Source organism: Cervus elaphus, chromosome 23 (assembly GCF_910594005.1).
Source record: "Cervus elaphus chromosome 23, mCerEla1.1, whole genome shotgun sequence".
Classification (NCBI taxonomy): domain Eukaryota; kingdom Metazoa; phylum Chordata; class Mammalia; order Artiodactyla; family Cervidae; genus Cervus; species Cervus elaphus.
This window is the reverse complement of record NC_057837.1, coordinates 37,154,973-37,180,399: the sequence shown is the minus strand read 5'-3', so window position 1 is coordinate 37,180,399 and position 25,427 is coordinate 37,154,973. Positions and strand designations below refer to the sequence as shown.

Genomic DNA, 25,427 nt, shown 5'->3' with positions numbered 1-25,427 from the left:
TTTGAATTACTTATAAAATTTTGTTTAGGACTTTATATTCATGAGGGATATTAATCTTTAGTTTTCTTTAATTGTAGTGTCTTTGTCTGGTTTTGGTATAAAGTATTAGAATTCATAGATTAACTAAGAAAATACTCATTCCTCTTCAGTTTTCTGGAAGAGTTTGTTTATAATGGATTATTATTTAAATGTTTGTGAAATTCATTTGGGGCTTGAAGTTTTCGCATGGAAAGGTTTTATCCACAGATTCAATTTCTTTCATAGTTTAGGATTCTCTAGTTAATCTATTTTTTTATTGTGGTAAAATATGCATAACATTTCAATTTACTTTTTTGCCCATTTTTAAGTGTATGGTTCAGGGGCAGTAAGTATGTTCATGTTGTTTTACAGCCATCAATACTATCTATTGTGGAACTTTTTCATCACCTCAAGTAGAAGCTCCGCCAGTTAAGCAGTAACTCCCACTCCACATTTCCCCTCAGTCCCTGGTAACTTTTTCTACCTTCTGTCTCTATGAACTTGCCTAGTCTACAGAAACCTTGTATTGGACTCACATAATATTTGTAGACTCATACAATATTTGCCCTTTTGTAATTGGCTTATTTCACTTAGCATCATGTGTTTAAGGTTCATCTGTATTGTAGCATACATCAGAATTTCATTCCATTTCATAGCTGTGTGTATCAGAATTTCATTCCATTTTATGACTAATAGTGTTCCATTGTATGCACATACCACATTTTGTTTATCCTTTCATCTCTCCATGGACACTTGAATTGCGTCCATTTTTTGCCTTTTGTGAATAACAACTGCTGTGAACATTGTACAAGTATCTGTTTGAGTTCCGGTTGTCAGTTCTTTGGGTCTGTACCTAAGAGTAGAAATGCTGTGTTATATGGTAATTCTATTTTTAGCTTTCTGAGGACCCACCAAGCTATTTTTTACAGTGGCTGAACCATTTTACATTCCTACCAGCAATGCACAAGCATTCTAATTATGTCCTTGTCAATGCTTGTTATTTTTTGTTTTTTCTTTAATAATAGTTTTTAATCCATTATGATAGTGTCTCAGTGTGGTTTTAATTTGCATTTCCTTAATGGATAATGAAGTTGAGCATCTTTTCATGTGCTTGTTGGCCGTTTGTGTTTGTTATTTGAAGGATTGTCTGTTCAGATCCTTTACCCATTTTTTAATCAGGTTTTCTGTTGTTGAGTTAATAGTCATTCTTCATATTAGAATACTAATCCCTTATCAGACAAGTGGCTTTCACATTTTTTTTCTCTCTCTCTTTTTTTTTTTATTTTTGGCTGCACTGGATCTTCACTGCGTTGCGTGGGCCTCTCGTTGTGGAGATGGGCTCTGGAGGACGCAGGCTCAGTGTGGTGCACTGGCTTCTCTAGTTGCAGCACAGGCTCTCCAGTTGTGGCCGCTCCCATTTTGTGAGATTTTTTTTTCATACCCCCTTGATGTTGTCCTTTGATGCACATAAGTTTTTAATTTTGATGAAATCCAGTTTATCTACTTTTCTTTTGTTGCCTGTGTTCCTGGTATGATAGCCAAAAAAATCATCACCAAATCCTATGTCATGGAAAATTTTTTCCTATGTTTTCTAAGAGTTTTTAAGATCTAGGTTTTACATTTAGGTCTTTGATACATTTTGTGCTAATTGTATATGGTGTAAGGTAAGGGTCCAGCTTCATTCTTCTGTTTGTGAACATCTAATTTTCTGAGCACCATTTGTAGAAAAAACTGTCCTTTCCTCATTGAATGTTCTTGGTGTCCTTGTTTACAGTCAATTGGCTGTATATGTGATGGTTTATTTCTGGTCTCTCTATTCCATTGGTTTAAATGTCCTTTATGCCGGTACTGTTTATTTTAGTTATTGTAGTTTTGAGTCAGTTTTGAAGTTGTAAAGTTTGAGTCCTCAATTTTTTTCAGTACTGTTTTGTTATTTAATGCCTCTTGTAATTCTGTATGAATTTGAATGTCAGCTTTTCCATTCTACAAAATTGCTGTTGGAATTTTTATTGGCTTGCATTGGATCTATAGATTACTTTGGGTAATATTTTTATCTTAACAATATTAGGCCTTCCAACTCATGAACACAACATGTCTTTCCACTTACTTGTGTCTTTAATTTCTTTCATCAGTGTTTTGGAGTTTTCAGTGTATAAATACTTAAGCTCCTTGGTTAAATTTATTTCTGAGTAGTAGTATCATCATCATCTATTTTAAAATATTTTATTTTTTTGATGCTATTGTAAATGAAGTGATTTTTAAAATTTTATTTTTGGATTGTTGTTACTAGGATATAGAAATGCAATAGATTTTTGCATGTTGGTTTTATAGCCCATAACTTTGCTGAATTCACTTAGTAGTTCTAACAGTATTTTTGTATGTGTATGAAATAGAGTCATTAGGATTTTCTACATATAAGAAATGTTGTCTACATGTGGTCTGTAAACAGAGATAATTTTACTTCTTCTTTCCCAATTTGGATACCTTTTATTTCCTTTTCTTGCCTAATTGCTCTGGCTAGGACTTCCAATACCCTGAGAATAGAAGTGGTAAGAGTAGACATTCTTATCTTGTTCTGATCTGAGAGGGAAAGCTTTCAGTTCTTTATCAATGAGTATGATGTGGGGTTAGCTATGGGATTTTCTTATGTATTCAATTGTGTTTTTTTCTGCATTGTCTAATCTGTTAATCTCATCCTGTGTATTCTCTTTTTAATCTCAGCCGTTGTCATTTTCATCTCTAGATGTTTGTTTTGGATTTTTTTAATCTCGCTCATGTCTGCTTAACTTTATGAACATGTGGTATATGTTTATAATTGTTTTTAATATTCTTCTTTGCTAGTTTTCACACCTTTGCTAGTTCTGAGTCAGCTTCTCTTGATTGCTTTTTCTTCTTTGGTAAGGCAGATGATTCCATTGTTGTGTTCTGGTTTCCCATTCATTCCCATCCCATTTCTTTATGGTGCAGTTAATATGCCTTTGGTTTTCGTGTCTCACTTATTGCTTATTTCAAAGGCTTTGTTGATTATATTACCTAATTTTAGCCAATTTAACCTTCATAAAGGTTAAATCTGTTCCCTGGTGGCTCAGACGGTAAAGCGTCTGCCTATAATGCAGAAGACCAGGGTTCAGTCTCTGGGTCGGGATGATCTCTTGGAGAAGGAAATGGCAACCCACTCCAGTATTCTTGCCTGGAAAATTCCATGGACGGAGGAGCCTGGTAGGCTACATATAGTCCATGGGGTCACAGAATCAGACACACTGAGTGACTTCACTTTCACTTTCACTTCAACCTTCATAAAATAGGCCTGTGCCTAAGGAAAGATACTTGCAAAGGGACAGAATTGAATATTGTATTAAAAATGCAAGCCCAAGTGAACAATTAGAGAAAAGCTGAAGCAATAGTTCTATGATTTTATAGTTTATGGTAAGAAATATATGTTTGATTCTTGCCACAGAACTCCTGAACTACTGGATTTTCTTCTTTATTATCATTTTTTACAATTTAAATCTATTTTTAATTGGAGAATAATTACTTCACAATGTTGTGTTGGTTTCTGCCATACCCTTGGATTTTCTTAAATGATAAGAATCATTAAAGATGTCTTTTGTTTGTCTGTTCTTTCTTTCCTTTTTTTTGTTTTTTTGGCCACACCACACAGCTTATAGGATCTTAGTTCCCCAACCAGGAAGTGAACCCAGGCCCCAGTAGTGAAAGCACCAAATCCTAATCTCTGTACCACTAGGAATTGCCAGGATGTTTTTTGTATTTTCATAGCAGGCCTTTTTCAGCTACACCTGAATTTATATTACTGATGTGACTTCTAGAAAGCCTCTAAGCCTAGAGGAGAACCAACCATGTGATTAAAGGGTTGGAACTTTAGCTCTAGTTTACCTTCCTTACTCCCAGGGTGGGGAAAGGAGCTGGAGATTTTGTTTGTTTAATCATCAAAGGCAAAAGATTTAACCAGCCAAGCCTCCATAAGAAAGCCCGTGGATTCAGAGAGCTCTGTGGCGGAGAACACGTGGAGGTACTGAGGATGACGTGCGTGGAGAGGGCGTGCGAGCTCTGCCAGCTCCCCACACTGCGCTGTGCGTCTCTGCCATCGGGCTGCTCCTGGGTTGTGTCCTTTTCTGATAGAATGATAATCTAGTAAGTCAGTAAACTGTTTTCCTAAGTTCTTTGAGCTGCTGTCTCAAATTAATCTAAGTGGGAACCTCTATAGTTTATAGCCAGTTGGTCAGAAGCACAGGTAATAACCTGGACTAGACTGGCGTCTGACGTGGGGTGTGGCAGTCTTGTGGGGCTGCACTTTTACCCTTTGACCCTGTGGGGTCTACCTCTTAACCTCAGGAAGATGGTGTCAGAACTGAATTGAATTGTGGGACACACATCTGGTTTCCCTGGGAAGTCAAAGAATTGGTTATTGTGGGGGAAACCCTGCATATTGGCTCACAGAAGTGTTCCGTGCTGTAGAGGAGGAGAGACAGGAAGGAGTATTTTTTCTAAATATTGTGCTTCTTTTATGACCTGCTTGTTTGTCATCCACATGAGGTTGAAAAGATAGTTTAATCAAATACAGTGAGAAGTTGGCAAAATCAAATTTACCAGAAAGATTCCCACTGCTGCCACCAATAAAGGCAAATTAATAGCCACTTGCAAAATAGAAGATCCAGACATGGTGAAGAAGCAGATTGAGCATGTAAGAGCTAAAGAGGTCAGTGTCTGCACGCAAGATTCCGAGGAGGAACCAAGGGACGATAAATGGAAACTGAAGGTCCTGGGTGCTGATGAAGTACCCTTTCAGGCTGCTTGTCTCCTAACTTAGATGGTGGGACTCCGGGGGGAGTGTTTCCTGAGGGTGTTATCTGTAGCTTTCAAATCTATCAGAAGAGTAACTTAGAGACAGTTATTCACAGACAGTCATTAGACTGCCAAGAAATATATGCAAGAAAGTATAAAAGAGAAAGAGGATGGGGGAAGGGAGGAGAGCACAGGTACGCTGGAACTTGGAGTCTTTTTTCCTGGGTGGACTGAGTAGCTGGAGGCTAGCCGAAAGGCCAGTCTGCCCTCGGGTCTGTTGTCTTAGGTGTTCAAGGGAGAAGAAGTGTTTGTATTTTCTCTGAAGAACCTTGAGAATTTAACTATAGAGTATATATGACAGACTGTCTCTATGAAATGTCTACCAACTGCCTGCATTTAGTACCTTGACCAAGTCAAAACCATTTTCCTCATCTGCATTTTCTCAAGTTTTTTTTTTTAAGCAAATATGAGTAGAATGTAAAAATTCCATATTTTTAATATAGATGGTGTGGCATATTTATTTATGTAGGCCTGGTGGACACAGGATTTTTTTTTTTTTTTTTGTCATACATTGATATGAATCAGCCGACACAGGATTTTTTAACGTATAAAATTTTTTTTGTTTGGCTACAAAGAAGCTACATTTAGGCTTTCCTTGGACTTTTGCAGTCAGCACTGTCCTTTAACTCATGGTTGCCTGACATTCTAAACATGTCTTTATCAACTTCCTTATCACCTTAGCCCAAAACACCACAAACTGTTGTTTTAAAATTCTTGGCATACAGAAAGACCTGGTGTAATGCATGTTTTGAAATGCATTTTATTACCTCATTTGTGTATATAATGGATTACCAGAAGTCATCCAAGAATTACTGATACATTTCCATATTGATGATGGGTGTTCTAGGAAGCGTTTAGTATATGAGCATGTATATATACATATCATGTTAGTTTTGGCTGTCCTGAATTAATTGTGACAAACTAAAATCTTTTGAAAGTTTCTTTCCAAGTGTCTGGAGTTAATGATTTCTCTGGCCAGTGCGAGAGACTGCACATTATTTTTGATACTGTTAAGACACTGGGCAGTCACTGCTCACTTAAGCCAGATGGCATGTGTCAACTCCTTTTTCTGGAAAGGGAAAGGTTTTGCGGGGCTGCTGTAGTAAACCCTTATAGCTTCTTACGGAATTCGTCTTCTCTTTACATAAATCAGTGCTTATAGATTCTCACTGCTCCTTGAGCACTCCTCTTTCACTTACGAAGATTCTCAAAGGATTGGGCATACATGTTTTTGTGTGTAAATTCTCTTTTTGCAGTCATACAGTAGCAGGTGATTATTGATAAAGTTACGTAAAGTGAATACTTTTCTTTTAGGACAAAAAGAAAGACAAAGAATTCATAAGGCAAGGAGAGAGTGGCCCTTTTATAATTTTACCAATCTTCCAAGTTGCCCACAGTCAGAATCTGATTTAGGGTGTTGGCCAGCTATGGACAACACTCTTTAATGATAGCTTAGAGCACCTCTGGTAAAGTGCCCTCATCCACCCATTAGCACTGTGAATTCTAGCTCTTGACTTTTAATGCGCAGTCACCATCTTACACTGAATTTCTTTCTTTTTTTTTTTTTTAAGTGTTTTTCAAGAAGTACTGGTGGATGAATGAATTCTACAAGCATTTGGTTTTCATTTCTCTGATTAAATCCTAAGCTGCTAAACTTTAGTGACACTTTTCCTTTCATCTTCACATCCATAACTAAGAATTTGGATGTAAATTTGGGCGTTAGTGGCTTTTTTCTTTCTTGGTTTTCTTGATAATTGATTTTTAAAGTTTATTGGAATTCTTATAAAATGTTTCATTTTTTCAAGGTGTTGATTTTAAGGTGAAAACAATTTCAGTGGACGGAAATAAGGCAAAACTTGCAATATGGGTAAGAATTTTTAAAATGTATTTTGTATAAATATTGAACTTGTACTTTTTGAAGACACAAAGATTGATGTGTGTAGTGTCCTACAGGGGAATGAGCAATTTGTATTAAATAACTTGGGACATTTGATGCTGATTACTGGATAGACAATAAGTAGTTATGTTTTATAATTCTGTAATTAGGCAGAGACCTGTTTCACCTGCTCAGATTTTTAAAATATGTAGTCTCTTCAGAATATTTGAAAGCAGTATTTAAAAAAAAAGTCATCTGCCACAGAGAATCATTGTTATTGAATGTGTTTCTTTGAAGTTTTAAAAAAGACAAGTTACACTGAACTAGTGCTGAAGGCAGTTGTTGGGGAGAAGGGAATGAAATAATACTTAGAAAACAGGATTTTTCATGTTTGTTAGTGTAAATACCCATAACACTTGAGTTTGCCAACTTTGGATTTTTTAAATACTGATGCCCAGTGTTTACTTACTGGCTTCTTTTCATTTGCCTGTGAACCCAGCTGTTCTGGTCTACATTCTCAGCTAAGTCGACCTCTCCCTGGCAGTGCTGAGTAAGGCAGCACGTGCTGTCAGAACCCCCCAGACGCTCAGTCTGTATCTGTCGGCTCCTTCTTCTCTCCTGCCTTCCTGTCTCTCCATCTAGATGTGATTGCTTATATAGTAAATGTGTTACATATAAAATGTATAAAAATATACTCATCAAATCCCCACATCTGCTATAGTTAAATATCTCAGTATATTTTTATAACATAATAATCACATTAGAACTGGTCTGCAGTCAGGTTGAGTCATACTTCATCATGGTGGTTAAAGAGTAAATGCTGGCTGGGTGTCAGTTACAGATTGAACCAACAAGTGTTCATACATCGTATGATGTCATTCATGTTAATGGCATTCTCTGAATGGCACACTATTTCTTTTTTTTTCCCATTAATTTCTTTCTAAGATATGATATTTTACATGATTGTGGCCTGTTTGACTATTCCCCCAAATAAATACTTACTGTCAATCAGTACAGTAATGTCTAACAAAATAATATGGAAAGTGTTGGACTAGACCATAGTAAAATATATGTTGAAGAATGCTGCCTTCTTTCTGTCCTGAAGTGGAACCTGATTTTCCATGTTTTTCTTGGTTGGTTTATTACCTCTTCTGCCCTTGCTCCTGCTTTGAGAAATAGACAGTTTAGAGTGGGATCTGAGGTTTGATGGTTGCTGTGAGATCTTACTTTCATACAGGAGGTTTTTATTTGTTTTTGATTTACTTTCTAGTTTCTGCTCAATAAAAACCCTAGCTGGCAAGTATTATTGAAGTGACATCTTTATCATAAGCTCATACCTATTTTGTAAATAAGAGAGGCTTCTCCTGATTGTGAGGATAATATAATCTCATTCTATTGATAAAAAAGGATAATCAAAGGAAATTAATAGAGAAGAAAGTTCATCTTTAGCCAGTGTTGGGTATTCTAGTGAACATTCTATAAAATATGTTAGACGCATGCACATTGTCACACCTGTGTTCATGTGCAGTTTTCCAAAAGAAAGGATTGTATCTTAATCCTTTCACCTGCTTGTCCTTCCCACCCCCCCACCCCCACCGCTGCCCCGCACATACATTGTATACATTGTTCTGTGTCAATACAGAAGTCCATCAGTTTAAATGACCATTTGTATCCATCTTATGACTACAATTTAGTCAACCCTCAGTGAAAGATAGTTACAGTGTTAATAGTTTTTCACAAAGACCATCAGTGCCTTGGTGAACCTCCTGATTTTTACATCTCTGTGCACTTGTCCAGTTACTTTACGATGTATACTTAGAAAGTGAATTATTGGCTGAAAGAAGGTGAAGATTTAGGAAGCAGATCTTCTGTACTATATACTGTAAATCTCTCTCACTTTTGCCTCTCAGTAATAGTTTTTCACTTATATGTGCATTTCTTTTGATTAGTGAGATTTTTCATATTATATGATTATATTTTAATGAATTTTCTTTAATATGCTTTGCCTTTTTTATATTGTGCTCATTTTCTTCATGATTAAAGTCTTTATACAATAAAAATACTAGCTTTTTGTCATACGCCACATTTTTCCCACTCTCATTTGTCTTCAAAATCTTAAGATGAGTATTTATTAATGTTCTCATATGTGTAATACTAACTCTGTTATATGCTGCAGATTTTTTTCCCCTAGTTTGTGATTTACCTTCAAATCTTGTTGAGGATGAGTATCGGGGGCAAAAGCGGGGTGAGTGTGGTGTTGGGGAGAGGTTCTTAGGTCATACCAAGGTTTTCATCTTTACGTGATTGAATCAGTCATTTTTTTCATGCTTTTGGGTGTCATGTCATATATAGGAGGGCCTTCTAAGTCAGTGTTAGAAATATATGAGTCTGTTGTTTCCTCTCATTTTTCTGAGGTTTTATTCATGTAAATAAAATCAGTTCCTCTCCCTGTTGGATACACCTCCTGGGATTACTCAAGTAGAATAGTTGAGCCTCATCCTGCTCCTCCTCCCCTGATGGTGCGGCATGTTCTTCAGGACCTACGTGGTACCCACCTCTCGGCTGGTTTTCCTCTGCATCCTCCCGCCCTTCTGCGCCCCAGTTTCTGTTATTTAGCCTTTCCAGCTTTGTCCTCTGTCCTTTTCTGTCTTTAATATCCTTTCTCTCTTCTCCCATCAGAAAATAAAACCACAGATAATAAACTTTGCTTCTTTTATCTTACAAAGATGTTTTTGCCCTTACTACAAATTCCTGTTTTGAAGGCAAGCAATTATCTAGCTTGTGCTTGCCCCATAGCTAAACTCACACTTAAACTCAGAGGACTGGTAGTTGTTGATGTTTGAGGTATGTCTTTATTTTTCTTCAGGTCATTTTACATTAGCAGACTGCAGACTTTTTCTTTGAAGGCCAGATAGTAAATGTTTAGTCCAGCCCCAAGGTGGACCATACAGCAGTCCTTATGGCAGTACACAAGTGAATGGGCCTGGCCGTGTTCCAGTCAGACTTTATTTAATAAAAGCTTAAGTAATGAAACAGGTGGTGGGCTGAGGCAGCAGTTTGCAGACTGCACATTTGCATAATCTTAGGTAGACTTGAAGCCACAGTCCAAAGATGGTAGAAGGAAGACAGAAGGTAGAAGGAAGACAGAAGGAACCAGGCCCAGAAGAGGCTTGTTATTAGTTTTCTTTTTTTTTTTTCCCAACAAAATTTGAGCAACTGTCCTGTGGCAAGAATTTCTCTAGGCTCTGGAGTTAAACCGGTCATTGAGCAGAGAAGTTCCCTTCCATATGAAATTTACATTTCCTAGCTAGTGTATATTTTATATTCATTACCCCAGGTATGAGTCAGAAACATAATAAGGAGTGGTTTGATTTTTCTGCATTTTTCTGGAAGAAGAGACATAGAAAATACTTTAAAAAGTACAACCTAAACATTGCTTACCTAAAATAAAACACCCCGGTAATGCTCTTTAACAGTAGTTCTCAATCTTTAACTCTATGTTAGAATCACCTGAGAAGCTTATTAAAACTTCTCTCATGCCCTTATTAAATCAGAATCTTTGTGGGTTGAACCTCAGTATCTGTATTTTTCATTTCCCAGGAAATTTTATTGTGCCACCAGAGTTGAGAACCATGGCTTTCAATGAAATGGGTTTCATATGTGATAAAAATCTTAAGTCCAAAGTGGTAGAAAATCTGTACTTTGTTACATTTTTTCCTAGAGATGAGGCACTACCTGTTAATTTTTATGTAGCATTTGTCAGTAAAAGAACACATCTCATTTAAATTTTAAGTTTTAAATGAACTTGATGTTTTAATCATGCTGTTAACTTTCTACTCTTAAATTAATACTTTGAAGATCTGTTATTTATCCAGTGTTTTGTTTAATAATAATTGATTGTCACTTTTAGGATACTGCTGGTCAAGAAAGGTTCAGAACATTAACTCCCAGCTATTATAGAGGTGCACAGGGTGTTATTTTAGGTAAGGTTTTACTTTACTGTTTAAAATATATTGTTGTTGTATTACTGGAATTTCTGATTTTCCTGTTTGTGAAGGTCAGTAACTTTTTGCTTTATTTTTCTTTAGGGCTGCTTTTATGTGACTTTAATTTATATTAACTTTATGTAATATTAGGGAATATTTAAACTTTTCAAATTTTGTTTTCTTTGTCTAGCAATTGAAAAATAAAGATCAGAACCATGTAATAAGAAGTGGTTTGGTTTTAATGCATTTTCCCAAAAGAAAATACATAGAAGCATTTTTAAAAGTACAGCCTAAAAATTGCTTACCTGTATTAAAACACCTCTATTATTTATTTGGGTTAAAAGCACGTGTTGATGAGTACATAAGTGAGGACCCAGTCCTTGTGTTGTTTATCTGTCTTAGAGTATTACCAGAAACTTATCTTCAGTTAGCAGCTTACTGATATTTACTGCCAGATTATAATGGAAGGAGTGTTGGTTGCTTAGTGGAATCTGTTTTATTAGTCTTGAAAAATAGCTCAAAGCACTTAATGCTGTTGATTTATAATCACACAGAACTTAAAAACCAAATGTGGATTTTTGGTATAATTTGTTGAAAAGTGCTTGTTCTTAATATTGCTGGGAAACTGTCTAAAATGAATACTGTTCAACTGTAGGGAGAGACCTCATTTTATATCACAACTTGTGAGGCTTTGGTTTCATTTCTGTTAATTTGACAGTGACTCTCTCGGTTTTGGTTCAGTATCTCCTAAGTTTAGAAAACACTTTAGCAGATTATTTCATATAATGCAGAGTGATGAACATGTAAACAGAGGAAGACAGTCAGGGCTCCACCCACTGACTTTCTTTTGTATTTTGTGTTGAGGTATAGTCAGTTAACAACGCTGTGATAGTTTCAGGTGGTCAAGGGGCTCGGCCATACATACACATGTACCAATTCTCCCCCAAACTTGCCTCCTCTCCAAGGCTGCCACGTAACATTGAGCGGAGTTCCCTGTGCTATACAGCAGGTCCTCATTGCCCACCCTCTAACTTTACGTATGTTTTCAAGTTTGCAAACTCTGGTGCTTGTGAGAAATAAGTTAATGGGTTCACAGATGTTTAAATTTTAATTTTTTTTTAAATTTTGCCACAGATTTGAGTCTAAATACCTTTTAGCTTTTAGACAAACCTATTTTCTTATTGGGCTTCCCTTGTGACTCAGCTGGTAAAGAATCCACCTGCAATGTGGGAGTGCAGACCTGGGTTTGATCCCTAGGTTGGGAAGATCCCCTGGAACAGGGAAAGGCTACCCACTCCAGTATTCTGGCCTGGAGAATTCCATGGACTGTATAGTTCATGGGATCGCAGAGTCGGATATGACTGAGCGCCTTTCACTTTCTTTTTTTTTTTTATTATTATGAAGACAGCTATTTCATTTCTCTAACAGCATATGTTAATTAAACTGAAGTATATATATAAATGCATTTTTTTTAAAAGACACTTGTTTCTTCCATCTGGATCAGTGGACATTGATTTTTAAAGCATTAACAGCGTAAAAAAACAGACTTGCCTATAATGTCAGTTCCTAGTACATATCAGAAATATAATGTCATTGCTTTTTGCTTTTGATATTTATTTAATAAATGATTCTTTTTATTTCAGTTTATGATGTCACAAGAAGAGACACCTTTGTTAAACTGGATAATTGGTTAAATGAGTTGGAAACATACTGCACGAGAAATGACATAGTAAACATGCTAGTTGGAAATAAAATTGATAAGGTGAGAAGTCAGACACTTGGCAGTTTGGCTGTATATTTTGATAGCTTTTCTTAATCTTTGCATTTATCTTTTAGGAAAATCGTGAAGTTGATAGAAATGAAGGCCTGAAATTTGCACGAAAGCATTCCATGTTATTTATAGGTACGTGTGTGAATATTTATCTTTTCATTATTAATGAAGAGTTTTTAAATGGAGTTTCTGTTACATTCTTCTCTTTATGAACCATAAAAATTATGTATTTAGTTCATAGCAGTGCTATAAAACTAGCTAACTGTAGAACTATGTTCCTTATTTTTCCCTCTGTAAAAAAGAATAGGATCAGTGTGAGGTTGTATGGAGCACAGCACATGATTCTCTCCTCCTGTGACCCAGGGCTATAGGCGTGCACACCTGCTGGGCCATGTCCTGGCAGCACCACCATTGTCAGAAATGCTGCATTTGAGGCCCTAACCCATAGGTTCTGAATTAGAATCTGCATTCTAACAAGATGTGATTTGTATCATGCTAATATTGGGGAAGCACTGTAGAGCAAGGGTTGGCAAGCTACAGCCTGGACCAGATCTGGCCCCACCATTTGTAAGGAAGCACACCGTGCCCATGCCCCACCACCTGCATTATTGTCTGTGGCTGCCCTTGGGCTTCGTGGCAGAGGTTAGTCATTACAGTGGAAGCAATATGGCATCACCACCCAAAATATTTACTCTAGCCACTTACACAAAAAGTTGATTGACCCCTTGTCCAGCAAAGTGGACTGGCAGTATCACTTGGGAGCTTTTAAAAATTATACCTCTCTGGGCCTTACTTATGACAGGTCTGAAACAGAGCCTTGAAGGCAGTTTATAAAACACCCTACCTGGTTCTGATGTGAAGCCAGCTTTAAGAATCACTGTTTTCACTGTTCCCCACTGTATGAACCTAGTAGGAATCAGGAAATGGAAATGGGAGAACATCATATATGGATAGAAGTGGGGTGGTACAAATGGAAAGTGTAGGAAATTTTAGAATGGGCTTGTGTAGTACTGCTGCTGCTTACTTGCTAGGTGTCTTCCATTTCTATATATTAGTTTGTTCAATTAATATCTATTGAACACAGAATAGAACAATTAACAAAATGGTCCAACTCTCTGCCCTCAGGGAACTTACTTACATTCCAGTATGGGAAGCAGACTGGAATTCATAACTAGTGCTCTGCATGAAATAAAATGGTGTAAGGGGAGAGAATGACGGGGGGCGGGGAGGGGGGGAGGGATAAGGAAACGTTCTTAGAGAGAGCACCATTTGAGCAAGATTTCATGGTATGAAGGTCTAGATAGAGAGCATCTTATTCCTGAGGCAAGAACCACTGTAGTGTGTCCAAGAAACAGGAGAAAGCTTGTGGACTGGAACAGAGTGTGTTGGAGGAAAGGTTGGTGATGATGGAAGTTAGTGTTGGACTTCCTGGGATATGGTAAAGAAATGAATTGTATTTCAAGTGTGGTAGAAAGCATGGGAGTAGTGCTGTGGTTTGATATTCTTTTAAGAAGATTCATTTGACCATAAGAAGCAGAAGGAAGAGGCCAAGTGCTTACAGTGACCTCAATGGGTAATGCTGGGGGCGCTGACTACAGTGGGCAGTAGTGGTGGTGGAAAGTTGGCAGACCCAGGAGACACTTGGAGGGTAAAGCTGTCAGGTGGATAGGTTGGGGGTGCAGGGTAAGGAAAGAGCAATCAAAGATGGGCTCAGGTCTGTGGCGTGGGCAACTAGGTGAATGGTGATGCCGTAAGTAAGATGTGGAAGGTCAAGACAAGAACAGGTTTATGCAGAGGAACAGGGACCCAAGATTTCTGCTTAGACATAAGAATGAACTGTCTTTGAGACAATGAGTGGACATCGTGGTCATTGGCATTTAGGTGGCATTGATAGTCATGAGATTGGAGCAGTCACTACAAGAAAAGCTGGATAGAAAAGGGCTGAAGATTGAACCCTGGCGTACTCCAGCAGTTAGAAGTCAGCAGAAGGGGAGGTGCCAGTGAATAAGGTTGTGAATGGTGTGCCAGGGGGAGGAGCGCCAGGAGTGCTCAGCTGTCTTGGAAGTCAAGTGGACGAAGTATTTAAAGGAGAAAAGTGACCAGCTGTATCAAATGCTGCAAGATGTCAAATAAGAAAAGGACATTGGATTTGACAAGCTAGTGGGTATTGGTCATCTTTAAAAGAACAGTTTCCATGGAGTGGTGTAATCAAAAGCCTAATTAGATTAGTTTGAAGAAAAATTGGAGAAAAAGTGGCAACAACTTATATAGATAACTCTATCACTGTTTTGTTTTGGAAGAGAGTGGAAAAAGTAGGTGGCTACTAGAGGATAAGTGGGCTGGAGGGTGGGTTGGTTAGTCAGGGGGTGAGTGATTAATAAGATGGACAGTAATTTTGGTGGGCTTTCAAGCTGTTTGGTATATAATCCAGTAGAGTGGGTACACGATCCTTCAGTGAATGAGGGTTGGGATCCCGGGAAGTAGACAGAAGGATGGCCCCGGCCGGCAGCCAGGATGGTTCGCCCATCGTAACAGAAGTGAAGGCAAAGCCTAAAAAGACAATGCGGGTGGGTTGGTCAGTCTGTTAGTGGCGTGATCAGTAGTTCTTGCCAGATTGTTTCTGCTTTTCCCAGTGTAGAGCTGGATCATCAGCTGACGTAGAGTAGCTTTAAGATGAAAACATAAAATAGTCATCAGACTGGGAAAAAGTCAGTGGTGAAACACAAGATGAGAGAGCAGTCCTGAGTATCCACATGGGTCTCCTGAGCATAAATTGAAAATGGAACTAGTGTTCACAGTTTGTACATCACTTATCCAACCACCTGTTCGTTGCAGGCACAGAACAACCAGATTAATTGTTTTAACTTGGAGCTTAAATTTTCTTATTCTAAAATGGGAATGATATCTGCTTCAGAGGCTAATTTAAGAACTAAACAAAAAATTAAGAACTTTGGCACACTTAAGGATATTTGAGTAGGGTGTTAAAATTTACAATTCTGCCACGAAATCTTGAGCTTATATACCACTAATCTTATGGATAGAATTTAAATAGCTTAACCCTGAGAGTTGCAGGAGATTCAGTAATATTAAACCTGTGGGGAGAAACCATATATATAAAAATATATTGTCTGCTGATATTTCTGCTGTAATAGTTTTCCAGAAAAACATAGAAATATGACTAAAAGAGAATATACTCTTGACGTTTTTCCTTGAATTTCAGAGGCAAGTGCAAAAACCTGTGATGGTGTACAGTGTGCTTTTGAGGAACTTGTTGAAAAGATCATTCAGACCCCTGGACTGTGGGAAAGTGAGAACCAGAATAAAGGCGTCAAGCTGACACCCAGGGAAGAAGGCCAAGGAGGCGGAGCGTGTGGTGGTTACTGTTCTGTGTTATAAACTCTGGGAGACACCATCTCTTGCGAATTTGATCAGATAATGTCATCTTTCTGTATATAAACTCTCTAACTGCTATTTTAGGGACCTTGCAGTTTGCACATATTTGTTTTGTATCATGGCAGTAAATATTTGTGAGAAAGCCCACTCATTGACTTTTCCAGGTAAAACGTAAGCATGCAGTTTGCAATCTGCAGTTTTTTATGTAACATAAAATAGGTGTACCTTTATAAGTACATTTGATTTTATGATTTACATTCATCATGTGATTTTTTAAAAATCCACCTCTCTAGTATATGTCGATACAAAGTCTAGTTTTGGTCTCCTTTTTGCTTAAATACTTATCAATTACTGAATTAATTGGTATTGTAGAACCCCCAGGACCACTGGGAGATACACAGATGTCATCAAACCTGGCAGATTTCCCTTCAGGACTAACAAAGAGCATGATTCCACAGCTTTCCTAGGATGTTCGCTGACGGATTCTCTTTAGTACTAAGCAGAATCCTCTTTGCAGGATGTGATTGAGGCCAATTTATAATTAAATCCCGTTTGTTCTGATGATACTTCTGAAGTAGCATTAATATGTTAAAGAAGTTTGGTCTTCCTTGACTTCAAGAGTAGCTCATTGCTTAGCTGGAGTTTTAATTCTGTGATGTGTACATGGCTTCATGAGCCTCTGTGCAGCATTTTGGGTTGTGTGGTGTTTGACAGGATGGCAATAAGGTTCCCCCATTTTGGTTTCAGAAGGACAGGAGAAGTATGTTTATGTAACTCATGTAGCACTTATCACCTTTAAAACCAACACCTTTTCCCATAAATGTTGGTGGTGTTTGTTCCGGTACTTCAAGTATAGCTTGTGTAATGTTAATGAATATCTGTATCTTATGACTTCCATAAATGACTAGTTGATACTCAAAAACATATTTCCGTGTTTTGAGGGTTGGGGAAAAAAACACTAAACTATAATTTGAGAAAGGCATATTGCTTCCAGATTTCGATGTATATGGGAAAATACTGTTGCAGTGAAAATCTTGGTACAAACTTGTACAGACTAATAAATCTTTTACACAGTATTCAGTTTTGTAACCTCCTGCTATTGTACATTGTATATTTTTTTCACTCATGTATTATTTAATATACATTGATCTCTGCTATTTTAAGTTTCCAGATAAGTAATTTGCCCTTTCAGGCAGGCCACTTTAATACCACTCAGTAAGATTAATAAGAAATACTAATTTCTGGGCGGTTTGTTCTCTATATACAGTTGCAAACGATAAACATTTTTGTGGGTCACCTTTACAATGCCTGTGATAATAGACTGAAATGTATATCTTCACATAAAAGAAAATCTTAACATTCTACGTGGTTCACACTTGTTAGATTGTATTACATGGGATTAAAGGTTTTATGCGTTGCATATGTTTTTACAAAAGATGAAACATATACTACTTTAATGTTAGAGAAAGATAGCTAACACATGTACTTATGATTTGTTGTTACATTAAAACTGTAGATTTGTATATTTATGTGGTTTCTGTATTGACATTACTGTTTATTGCTGTTTGCTCCTTGAGCCATAGAATATTCTTCCTATGCATTGGATTGTCTTTATTTGGTCAGAATTTGGATACATATGAGTCACTTAACCTTTAACAACTAATTTTGTTTGACTTATATTGTAACCTTTTATAGTTTTTTAATAAATCTAGCCTGCTTTCCCTAGATGCATTTGTGCAGGAATATTATACATTTCCTTGTTACTCCCATTAGCTGAGGAAGTCCTGAATATTATACTACTTCCTATATTCTGTAGGAATATAGCATATAGATTATATATATAACTCTTGTTGCAAGAGTTACTCTTGTTGCAAGCTTCTTGTTTCATAGTGTAGGTTTTCTAAATGAAGTAGTTGTAATAGCTAAAAATTGTCACTTAAATAACAGGATTTTGTCAGTTCTTCATTTCTCAGTCATTTGAAGTTGAGTGCCTTTTGCAGATGGAGCAAATCAGAATGATTAGAAGTTAGGCTACCCACTCCAGTATTCTTGGGCTTCCCTTGTGGTTCAGCTGGTAGAGAATCCGTCTGCAATACAGGAGACCTGGGTTGGATCCCTGGGTTGGGAAGATCCCCTGGAGAAGGGAAAGACTACCCACTCCAGTATGCTGGCCTGGAGAATACCATGGACTATATAGTCCATATATGGGGTTTCAAAGAGTCAGACACGACTGAGCAGCTTCCACTTCATTCTGAATTCTGGGAATACTCATATAGAGCTAAACAAACAAATAACTTCGGTTTATATTAAGAGGGATAGTTAACATTTATTGAAGCTTCCTTGGTGTCAAGCCCTGTTCTAAGTGCTGGTTTATCTCATTAAACCTCACAGCAACCTTAAGAGATTGGTTGGTACTGCTATTATGCCCATTTTAAAGATGAAAATAATGAAATATGAATATTTTAAGGAACTTCCCAAAGATCACAAAGCTAATCAGTGAGAGGTGGATTCCAGTCAAGGCATCTTCACTCCTGAGCCCATGCTGTTAACAACCGCTCCCTTTGCTATGGCTAGTTACTAGCTTTCTGTTTTTTTGTTTTGTTTTTTAAATCTCAAACCAATTTTTTAATCTTTCCTTTAAATCTCCCTCCATATGTGTCTTGTGTTTTTTTTCCTTTATTTTTATTAGTTGGAGGCTAATTACTTTACAATATTGTAGTGGTTTTTCTGTTTTAAAATAGCAGGTTTATCATCCTTTTGTTATGTGTAATAGGTGTATTTCAGATTTTTTGGTTATAGAGTAAATCCCATTGATGTAAACCAACTGTGTAAGTCATTTTACCTCAAAGTTAGTAGGGTAGGTGGTCCCCTGGTTCTTTTACCTCCTCATGGTGGAATGAAAATCTTTGACCTAGAAAAGTCAGAACTTATGGCACCTTAATTTCCTGTTTATAATTGGACATGAGAAAAGTTATTAAATCTGGGAACAGCCTTTTGCTCAAAATTAAAATCTAGGGGGTGTTTTCATTTCAGGTACTCAGCTGCCATGTACAAATTCATACTTGACTTTCTAATTGAACATAGTGGAATTGGTATTGATTTTGATTCATTGTGATTCATGTACTCAAATACACATGATTACATGATTCTGTTCCAAGTGTGGGATAACACAGACCTACCTCATATCTATAATATATTTAAATACAATTTAATGTGTATTTCTGATTTTCAAGTGAAGTGGGATAATCGTCTTGATCCTATAGATTGTAGGTCTTTTCAGTATTCAAGCCTTATGCTTCTATATTTTGAGGTTCATTTCATCAGTCATACTTAGGAGATTTTTGTGTCCTTCATTTATTTTCCCTAGTTAGAGATGGGAATAAGATAATTTAATCAGTTTTAGATGATTTTATACTAGTTCTGACGCCAGCTATGCTGAGGGTAATCAGCTATAGATTTCATCTTGGGTTTTGTCTAGAAATGTTGGAGGAAGAGAACGGAAAAGAGTAAGCCAAGTCAAGATTTGGAGATAAGGAATATAGACTTACCCAGAAATCTCTGCGGGGGGTGGGGGTGGCTTGTTGTTGTTCTTTTCTTTTTAATAGGAACATCTGTCAGATTGGAGGAAAGGAAACATGACTCAAGTTCTGTTACATTAAGTTTTACTATTTGTTGCTAGCCTTTTGTTTCATATTTATGAGTCAGCAGTGTATCTAGGGGTGGAATAAGTTGTTTCATTGCCTCTTAGTTACAGCTGTTTTGTCACAGACATTTCCAATAGTGGTTGAGCTTTTATTTTTCTTGGGGCCTGCTCCCTCACCGTCTCTCTCACATACAAGCAGTGTCTTTTTCTTTCATTAACCTGATAAATAACAAAAGTATGCAATTTTATTGTATTTCTTTGATTACTAGTGTGGTTGAGCACTTCCAGTATTTTATCAGATATTTGTATTATTTTCTTTTATTCCTTTTTCATGTTATGTTGTGGTCGCCCATCCAGCATCCACGTCATTCTCAAAGTACCATCCCCTTTTTCTTTGGATAACGGCCCTCCGTCACTCACGCAGTTTGGATGGGATTGTCACACCGTCAGCTCCAGAGCTGACCTGGTTCTCTTAAACCAGTGCCACTTGCCCCACTCCCCCCAGTACATGGTTCACGGATGGGTGACAGACCCAGATCAGGCCACTTAGTTACAGCATGTTGGCTAAGCCTCCCTCGGGAACTGTAGAAGGCAACACTTTGTTGGAGATAATGCGGGGTGATAACTCTGAACTTGCTGTAGCCAGTTTTTCTGATTTAAAGGAGTCAGCTTGAGGGCTGTACTAAGAAAAGGAAAGGGAGTCTGATTTGGGGCCTTGATGAAGTCTGGAGCGTCTGGATCAAACTGCACCTGAAGTTAGCTTTACTTCTGGACTTCTCACTTATGTGAGCCAATAACATCTCTTTTTGTTTAAGCCAGTTTGAGTTGGATTTTTTTTTTTTTTTTTGTAATCAAAGGTATGCTGTGGTGTATACTGTCTTTGTAGGGATCTTCCTACACGGAGTTCATTCAGTGTGTTGATCACTATCGCTTGAAAAGCCATTATTCTTAAATAACTTAATATTTTAGTGGGGTTACTTTCGTATGTATTTTTTGTGGATATATATACATGTGTCTCAGAGAAGGCAATGGCTCCCCACTCCAGTACGCTTGCCTGGAAAATCCCATGGATGGAGGAGCCTGGTAGGCTGCAGTCCATGGAGTCTCGAAGAGTCGGACATGACTGAGCGACTTCACTTTCACTTTTCACTTTTATGCGTTGGAGAAGGAAATGGCAACCCACTCCAGTGTTCTTGCCTGGAGAATCCCAGGGATGGGGTCGCGCAGTCGGACACGACTGAGTGACTTAACAGCAGCAGCAGCATACATGTATCTAATTTTAAGGCAAAGGAGAAGAGGGTGGCAGAGGATGAGATGGTTAGAGAGCATGACTGACTCAATGGACATGAACTTGAACAAACTCCGGGAGATAGTGGAGGACAGGAAAGCCTGGCTTGCTGCAGTCCGTGGGATCACAAAGAGTCGGACACGACTCAGCAACTGAACAACAATATAATTTTGAGGGCTTACTTCATAGGGTCTCGTTTTTTTTTTGGTTTAATTTCCTCTGTCATCCTAACACTCACTGTCCCACTTTCCTCCCTGAGATAATCATTGTTACAATCTGGCATGTGTATCCTTTCTGCTATATGCATTATTTTACTCTTGATATTTTACAAAAATGAGATTATCTGTATATTCTTCTCTTCATATTGCTGTTCTTACCTAACGGTAGATTCTGAAGATCCCTTCAAGCCAATTTGGATGCATCTAGCATTTATTTCAGCTCCCCAGGTGGCGCTAGTGGTAAAGAATCTGCCAGTGCAGGAGACAGGAGATTCATGGTTTGATCCCTTGGTTGGGAAGATCCTCTGGAGGAGGGCATAACAATCCACTCCAGTATTCTTGCCTGGGAAATTCCATGGACAGAGGAGCCTGGTGGACTACAGTCCATGGGGCTACAAAGAGACAATTGAGCATACACAGCATCTGTTTCAGTGATTTTGCAATATTAATATTCCATGCTGTGGATTATTGCAGTTTACTTAATCATTCCTCTAGTATTGGGCATTTACATTGTTTCCATTTTTGCCTTTGCAGATGGTGCTGCAATAAATATCCTTGTATGTATACCTTTTTGTTTCTATGGGATCCAACTTCTAAGAGTTGGGTCTATTGGCCAAAGAAAATTTATTTTTTCATTTTGACCTGTCTTGTAAATTGCTTTCCAGAAATCTGTAACAATTTACATTTCTACTAGCAGTATATAAGGATATCCCCCCCTGCATTCACCATCAGGAGCGGGAGGTGTCCTCAAGTTTTAAATTTTGCTACTTTGATATTTGTAAGATGTTAGCTTATGTTAGTTTGCATTTTCTCTAAAGCATATTCATATCCTTTGCCAGTTTTTCTATTCAGTTTTCTGATTTTATGATGTTTATGAGCTCTTTATATAGGACAGCTACTAACCCGTATATTTAAGTTTTAAGCATTTGTTTCTAACCCAATGTTTGCCTTTCAGTTTGTTTATGCTGTGTTTTTTCTTACAACTTTTTAAAATATTTTATTATATCTTTTGGGTTCCTCAGCTCTTAGACTATACTTGCAATCTCCTTAACCTCTTCTGAGACTTAGTTTTTTCTTTTTAAACCTTTACTAACTTAGAATTCACTTTTGCTTATGACCACAAAGTAGGGAACCATCTTGTATTTCATATGGGAGCCAGCACTTCCCCACTGAGCTGAAATACTCATTTTGCCCTCGATAAAATTCGTGTTAAGTAGTGGAGTCTACTCTGGCCTTCTATTTTAGTGTCTCTTCACCAAGGAAGGTTATGGATTTTAGTGTGTCTAATTTTCTTTAATCCTGTGTGTTTGATTTATGCTTTAAAAGCGTTCTAAGAAGGGCTTTGAAGGTTTCATCAGATGACTCCGGAGGCCCGGCAAAACCAAGGTTTTCATGGTAGTGGCTCTATAATATTTTCATGACTGTTAAGGCAGGTTCTTTCTCATTCTTTTTCAATTTGTTTTTTTACATATGATTCCTTCATTTTATCCTTTGCCCATTTTTCCTTTCTGTGGTCTCTTTTTAACAGAGGAGTTCTTTATAAAATGTGATATGAGTACTAATCTTTTGTCACTAATATATATTGCTGAAGTCTCAAAATTAATGGTTTGTCTTTTGAATTTGTTTGAAAAGTGCATAATTTAAAAAATTTTTAAGTAAAAATTTAATTATAAAAACTAGAATTCTTATTGGAATCACTTGATAAATATTTCTATGTTAATTATGAGAAAACTGATAATCTAATGGTAAGACTTGCCCTTAGGAAATGAGATACCTTTCTATTCAGAGTTTATGCTATTTTTATATTTATACTTTTCTTTACATAGGTTCTGAACCTTCTTTTTAAAAACTATTCCTAAAAACTGTTTTTTTTAATGTGAATAGAGTTGGTCTTCTAATTTTGGAATCTATGTAGTTGATGCTAATAAGGAAAAGCTATTAACTTTCCTGTCTATCCAGCTGACTAATCAATTTGGTACTTTGTTTTAAAAATAAGATTTCTTTAGTTTTCTAGGTAAAATAGTGAAAATATAATTTGTAATTTTGTCATCGTTCAATTGCTAAGTCATGTCTGACTCTTTGCAACCCCGTGGACTATAGCACACCAGACTTCCCTGCCCTCCACCATCTCCTGAAGTTTGCTCAAGTTCATGTCCATTGAGTTGGTGATGTGCTCTAACCATCTCATCCTCTGCCATTCTCTTCTCCTTTTGCCTTCAAAATTGCCTTAAAATTGTAATTTTAATATACATATATATTTATTTAGAGGAAATTACAGCCATCTGTTTCATTTCTAATACCATTTTGAATTTGTTTTCTGACAAAGTGGAGGAAACCTCCCATTTCACAACTGCTGCTAAGGTCTGCAACCTTTCATTCAGTTCCTCGATAAGCCCTCCCAGCCCCCTCCCAGGCCAGGGCTCTTCTTAGGCAGGCCAAGCTCTCCCTCAGGGCCACCATTTTCTGCTTTTTTCATATGCAGTCATAGACTGGACTGTCGTTTCTATTGATGCCAGCTTCATGTCTTGCAAGATTCATAAGCTTGAGGATTCTTTTTCTACATGCTGAAATACTTAATTTTAAAAATGGGTATTGCCTGTTTTTTTAATTATTTTAATTAGAGGCTAATTACTTTACAATATTGTAGTGGTTTCTGCCATACATTGATACGAGTCAGCCATGGGTGTGCATGTGGCCCCTGTCCTGAACCCCCCTCCCACCTCCCTCCCCATCCCATCCCTCAGGGTCATCCCAGTGCACCAGCCCTGAGCACCCTGTCTCATGCATCAAACCTATACTGGCGATCTGTTTCAAATATGGTAATATACATGTTTCAATACTATTCTCTCAAATCATCCCACCCTTGCCTTCTCCCACAGAGTCCAAAAGACTGTTCTATACATCTGTGTCTCTTACTGTCTTGCATACAGGGTCATCGTTTATTGCACATTTCCTAGACTTGGGTCTCGGTTTGTTCAAATTGAAAATGAGATAATAATAGTCTCAACACTTTCTAGGTTTGTTCTGAGCACTAAATGAGTTAAGACAATATAAAGCACAACGGTGCACTTCAGTACATTTGTGAAGGTGAAAATCGCTCAGTCGTGTCTGACTCTTTACGACCCCATGGACTGTATATTCTCCAGGCCAGAATACTGGAGTGGGTAGCCTTTCCCTTCTCCAAGGAATCTTACCAACCCAGGGATTGAACCCAGGTCTCCCACACTGCAGGCAGATTCTTTACCAGCTGAGTAACAGTACGTTTAATCTGTTAGTAATAATAGCGTAGTTGGTGATGGACAGGGAAGCCTGGCATGCTACAATCCTTGGGATCGCAGAGTTGGACACAACTGAGTGAGCTGAATAATAGCATAATCCTTGGGATCGCAGAGTTGGACACAACTGAGTGAGCTGAATAATAGCATATCGTGGTTATTGGTCTTCTCAGTTTTTCTATTCCTAAGTCAGTTTTTATAATTAATGTAGAGAAAACAAAGTTTGGGGAGGGGTTGTTTTTTTTTTCTTTGGAGGTTTAAAATTTTTCTGGAACAAAATTGGATATACTCACTTGAAAATTAGTCTTTTAAGGTTATAGTTTCTCATTCCACATATGTATATTTTCCTTTTTTCTTTAGCAAGTGCTTTTTCTCTGTGGTCTTTTTAACAAGAAGAAAAGTAGTGTAGAACAGTGAACTGGAAATGAATGATACTGTGATTTCCAAGGAGAGCCATTAAGTGCAAATGAGGTATCTGTTGAAAATGCTGCCAGGTTCCCTGCATTGTGAAGTCCCAGATGTTGTCAGCCTACCTCAAATCAGGCTCTAAGGCATCTCGTGTGTCCCAGCCTCTGAAGTCCAAACCTGCCACCACATCAGGAAACGGTCCAGACTCCTGGCCATGAGGCAGTTGTCCTTTTGAGATTCATGTGCCTTCAGCCATATTTTCTTCACTAGGAATTTTAAGCTACTTAAATATTCCTGTGTGTCACACTCATACCACCTTTTTTTAAGGTTAAAAAACACAAGCAACATCCAAGTTTTCTCTAAAACAACACTAATAAATGTCGCAGTGCTGGGTAGATACCATAACCATGTACATTAATAAACATGTCTGTTAACGTACCTCTTGCACAGTTCACTGTTTGTTCATTAACAGAAGTACAAATAAACAATTCTTACAGAATGAGTTCAGAGTTGCAATACCAAGAGAACTACCAAGCATGAACCTGCTAAGAAAATGTCAAAATTCACTTGCATTCTTTTTTGACCTTAAGGTGTTTATCTCACCATGGATATACAGTCAAGTTGTTCAAATTACTTAAAGAATCTGCTTGCTCAGCAGGAGACGCAATTTCAATCCCTGGGTGGGGAA

At 37.5% G+C, this 25,427-nt stretch overlaps 1 protein-coding gene across 1 annotated transcript in view; it reads left to right on the top strand.

Moving 5' to 3' along the window:
* The window catches only part of RAB18 (RAB18, member RAS oncogene family), a 28,083-nt gene extending 11,100 nt beyond the window's left edge, over window positions 1-16,983 (top strand). The window contains exons 3-7 of the mRNA XM_043883490.1: window positions 6,687-6,748; window positions 10,668-10,740; window positions 12,387-12,505; window positions 12,580-12,646; window positions 15,735-16,983. Of these exons, the coding sequence (XP_043739425.1) occupies window positions 6,687-6,748; window positions 10,668-10,740; window positions 12,387-12,505; window positions 12,580-12,646; window positions 15,735-15,910 (497 nt within the window). The 3' untranslated portion in view covers window positions 15,911-16,983. The remainder of the gene's footprint in view (window positions 1-6,686; window positions 6,749-10,667; window positions 10,741-12,386; window positions 12,506-12,579; window positions 12,647-15,734) is intronic.
* The last annotated feature ends 8,444 nt before the right edge of the window (window positions 16,984-25,427 follow it).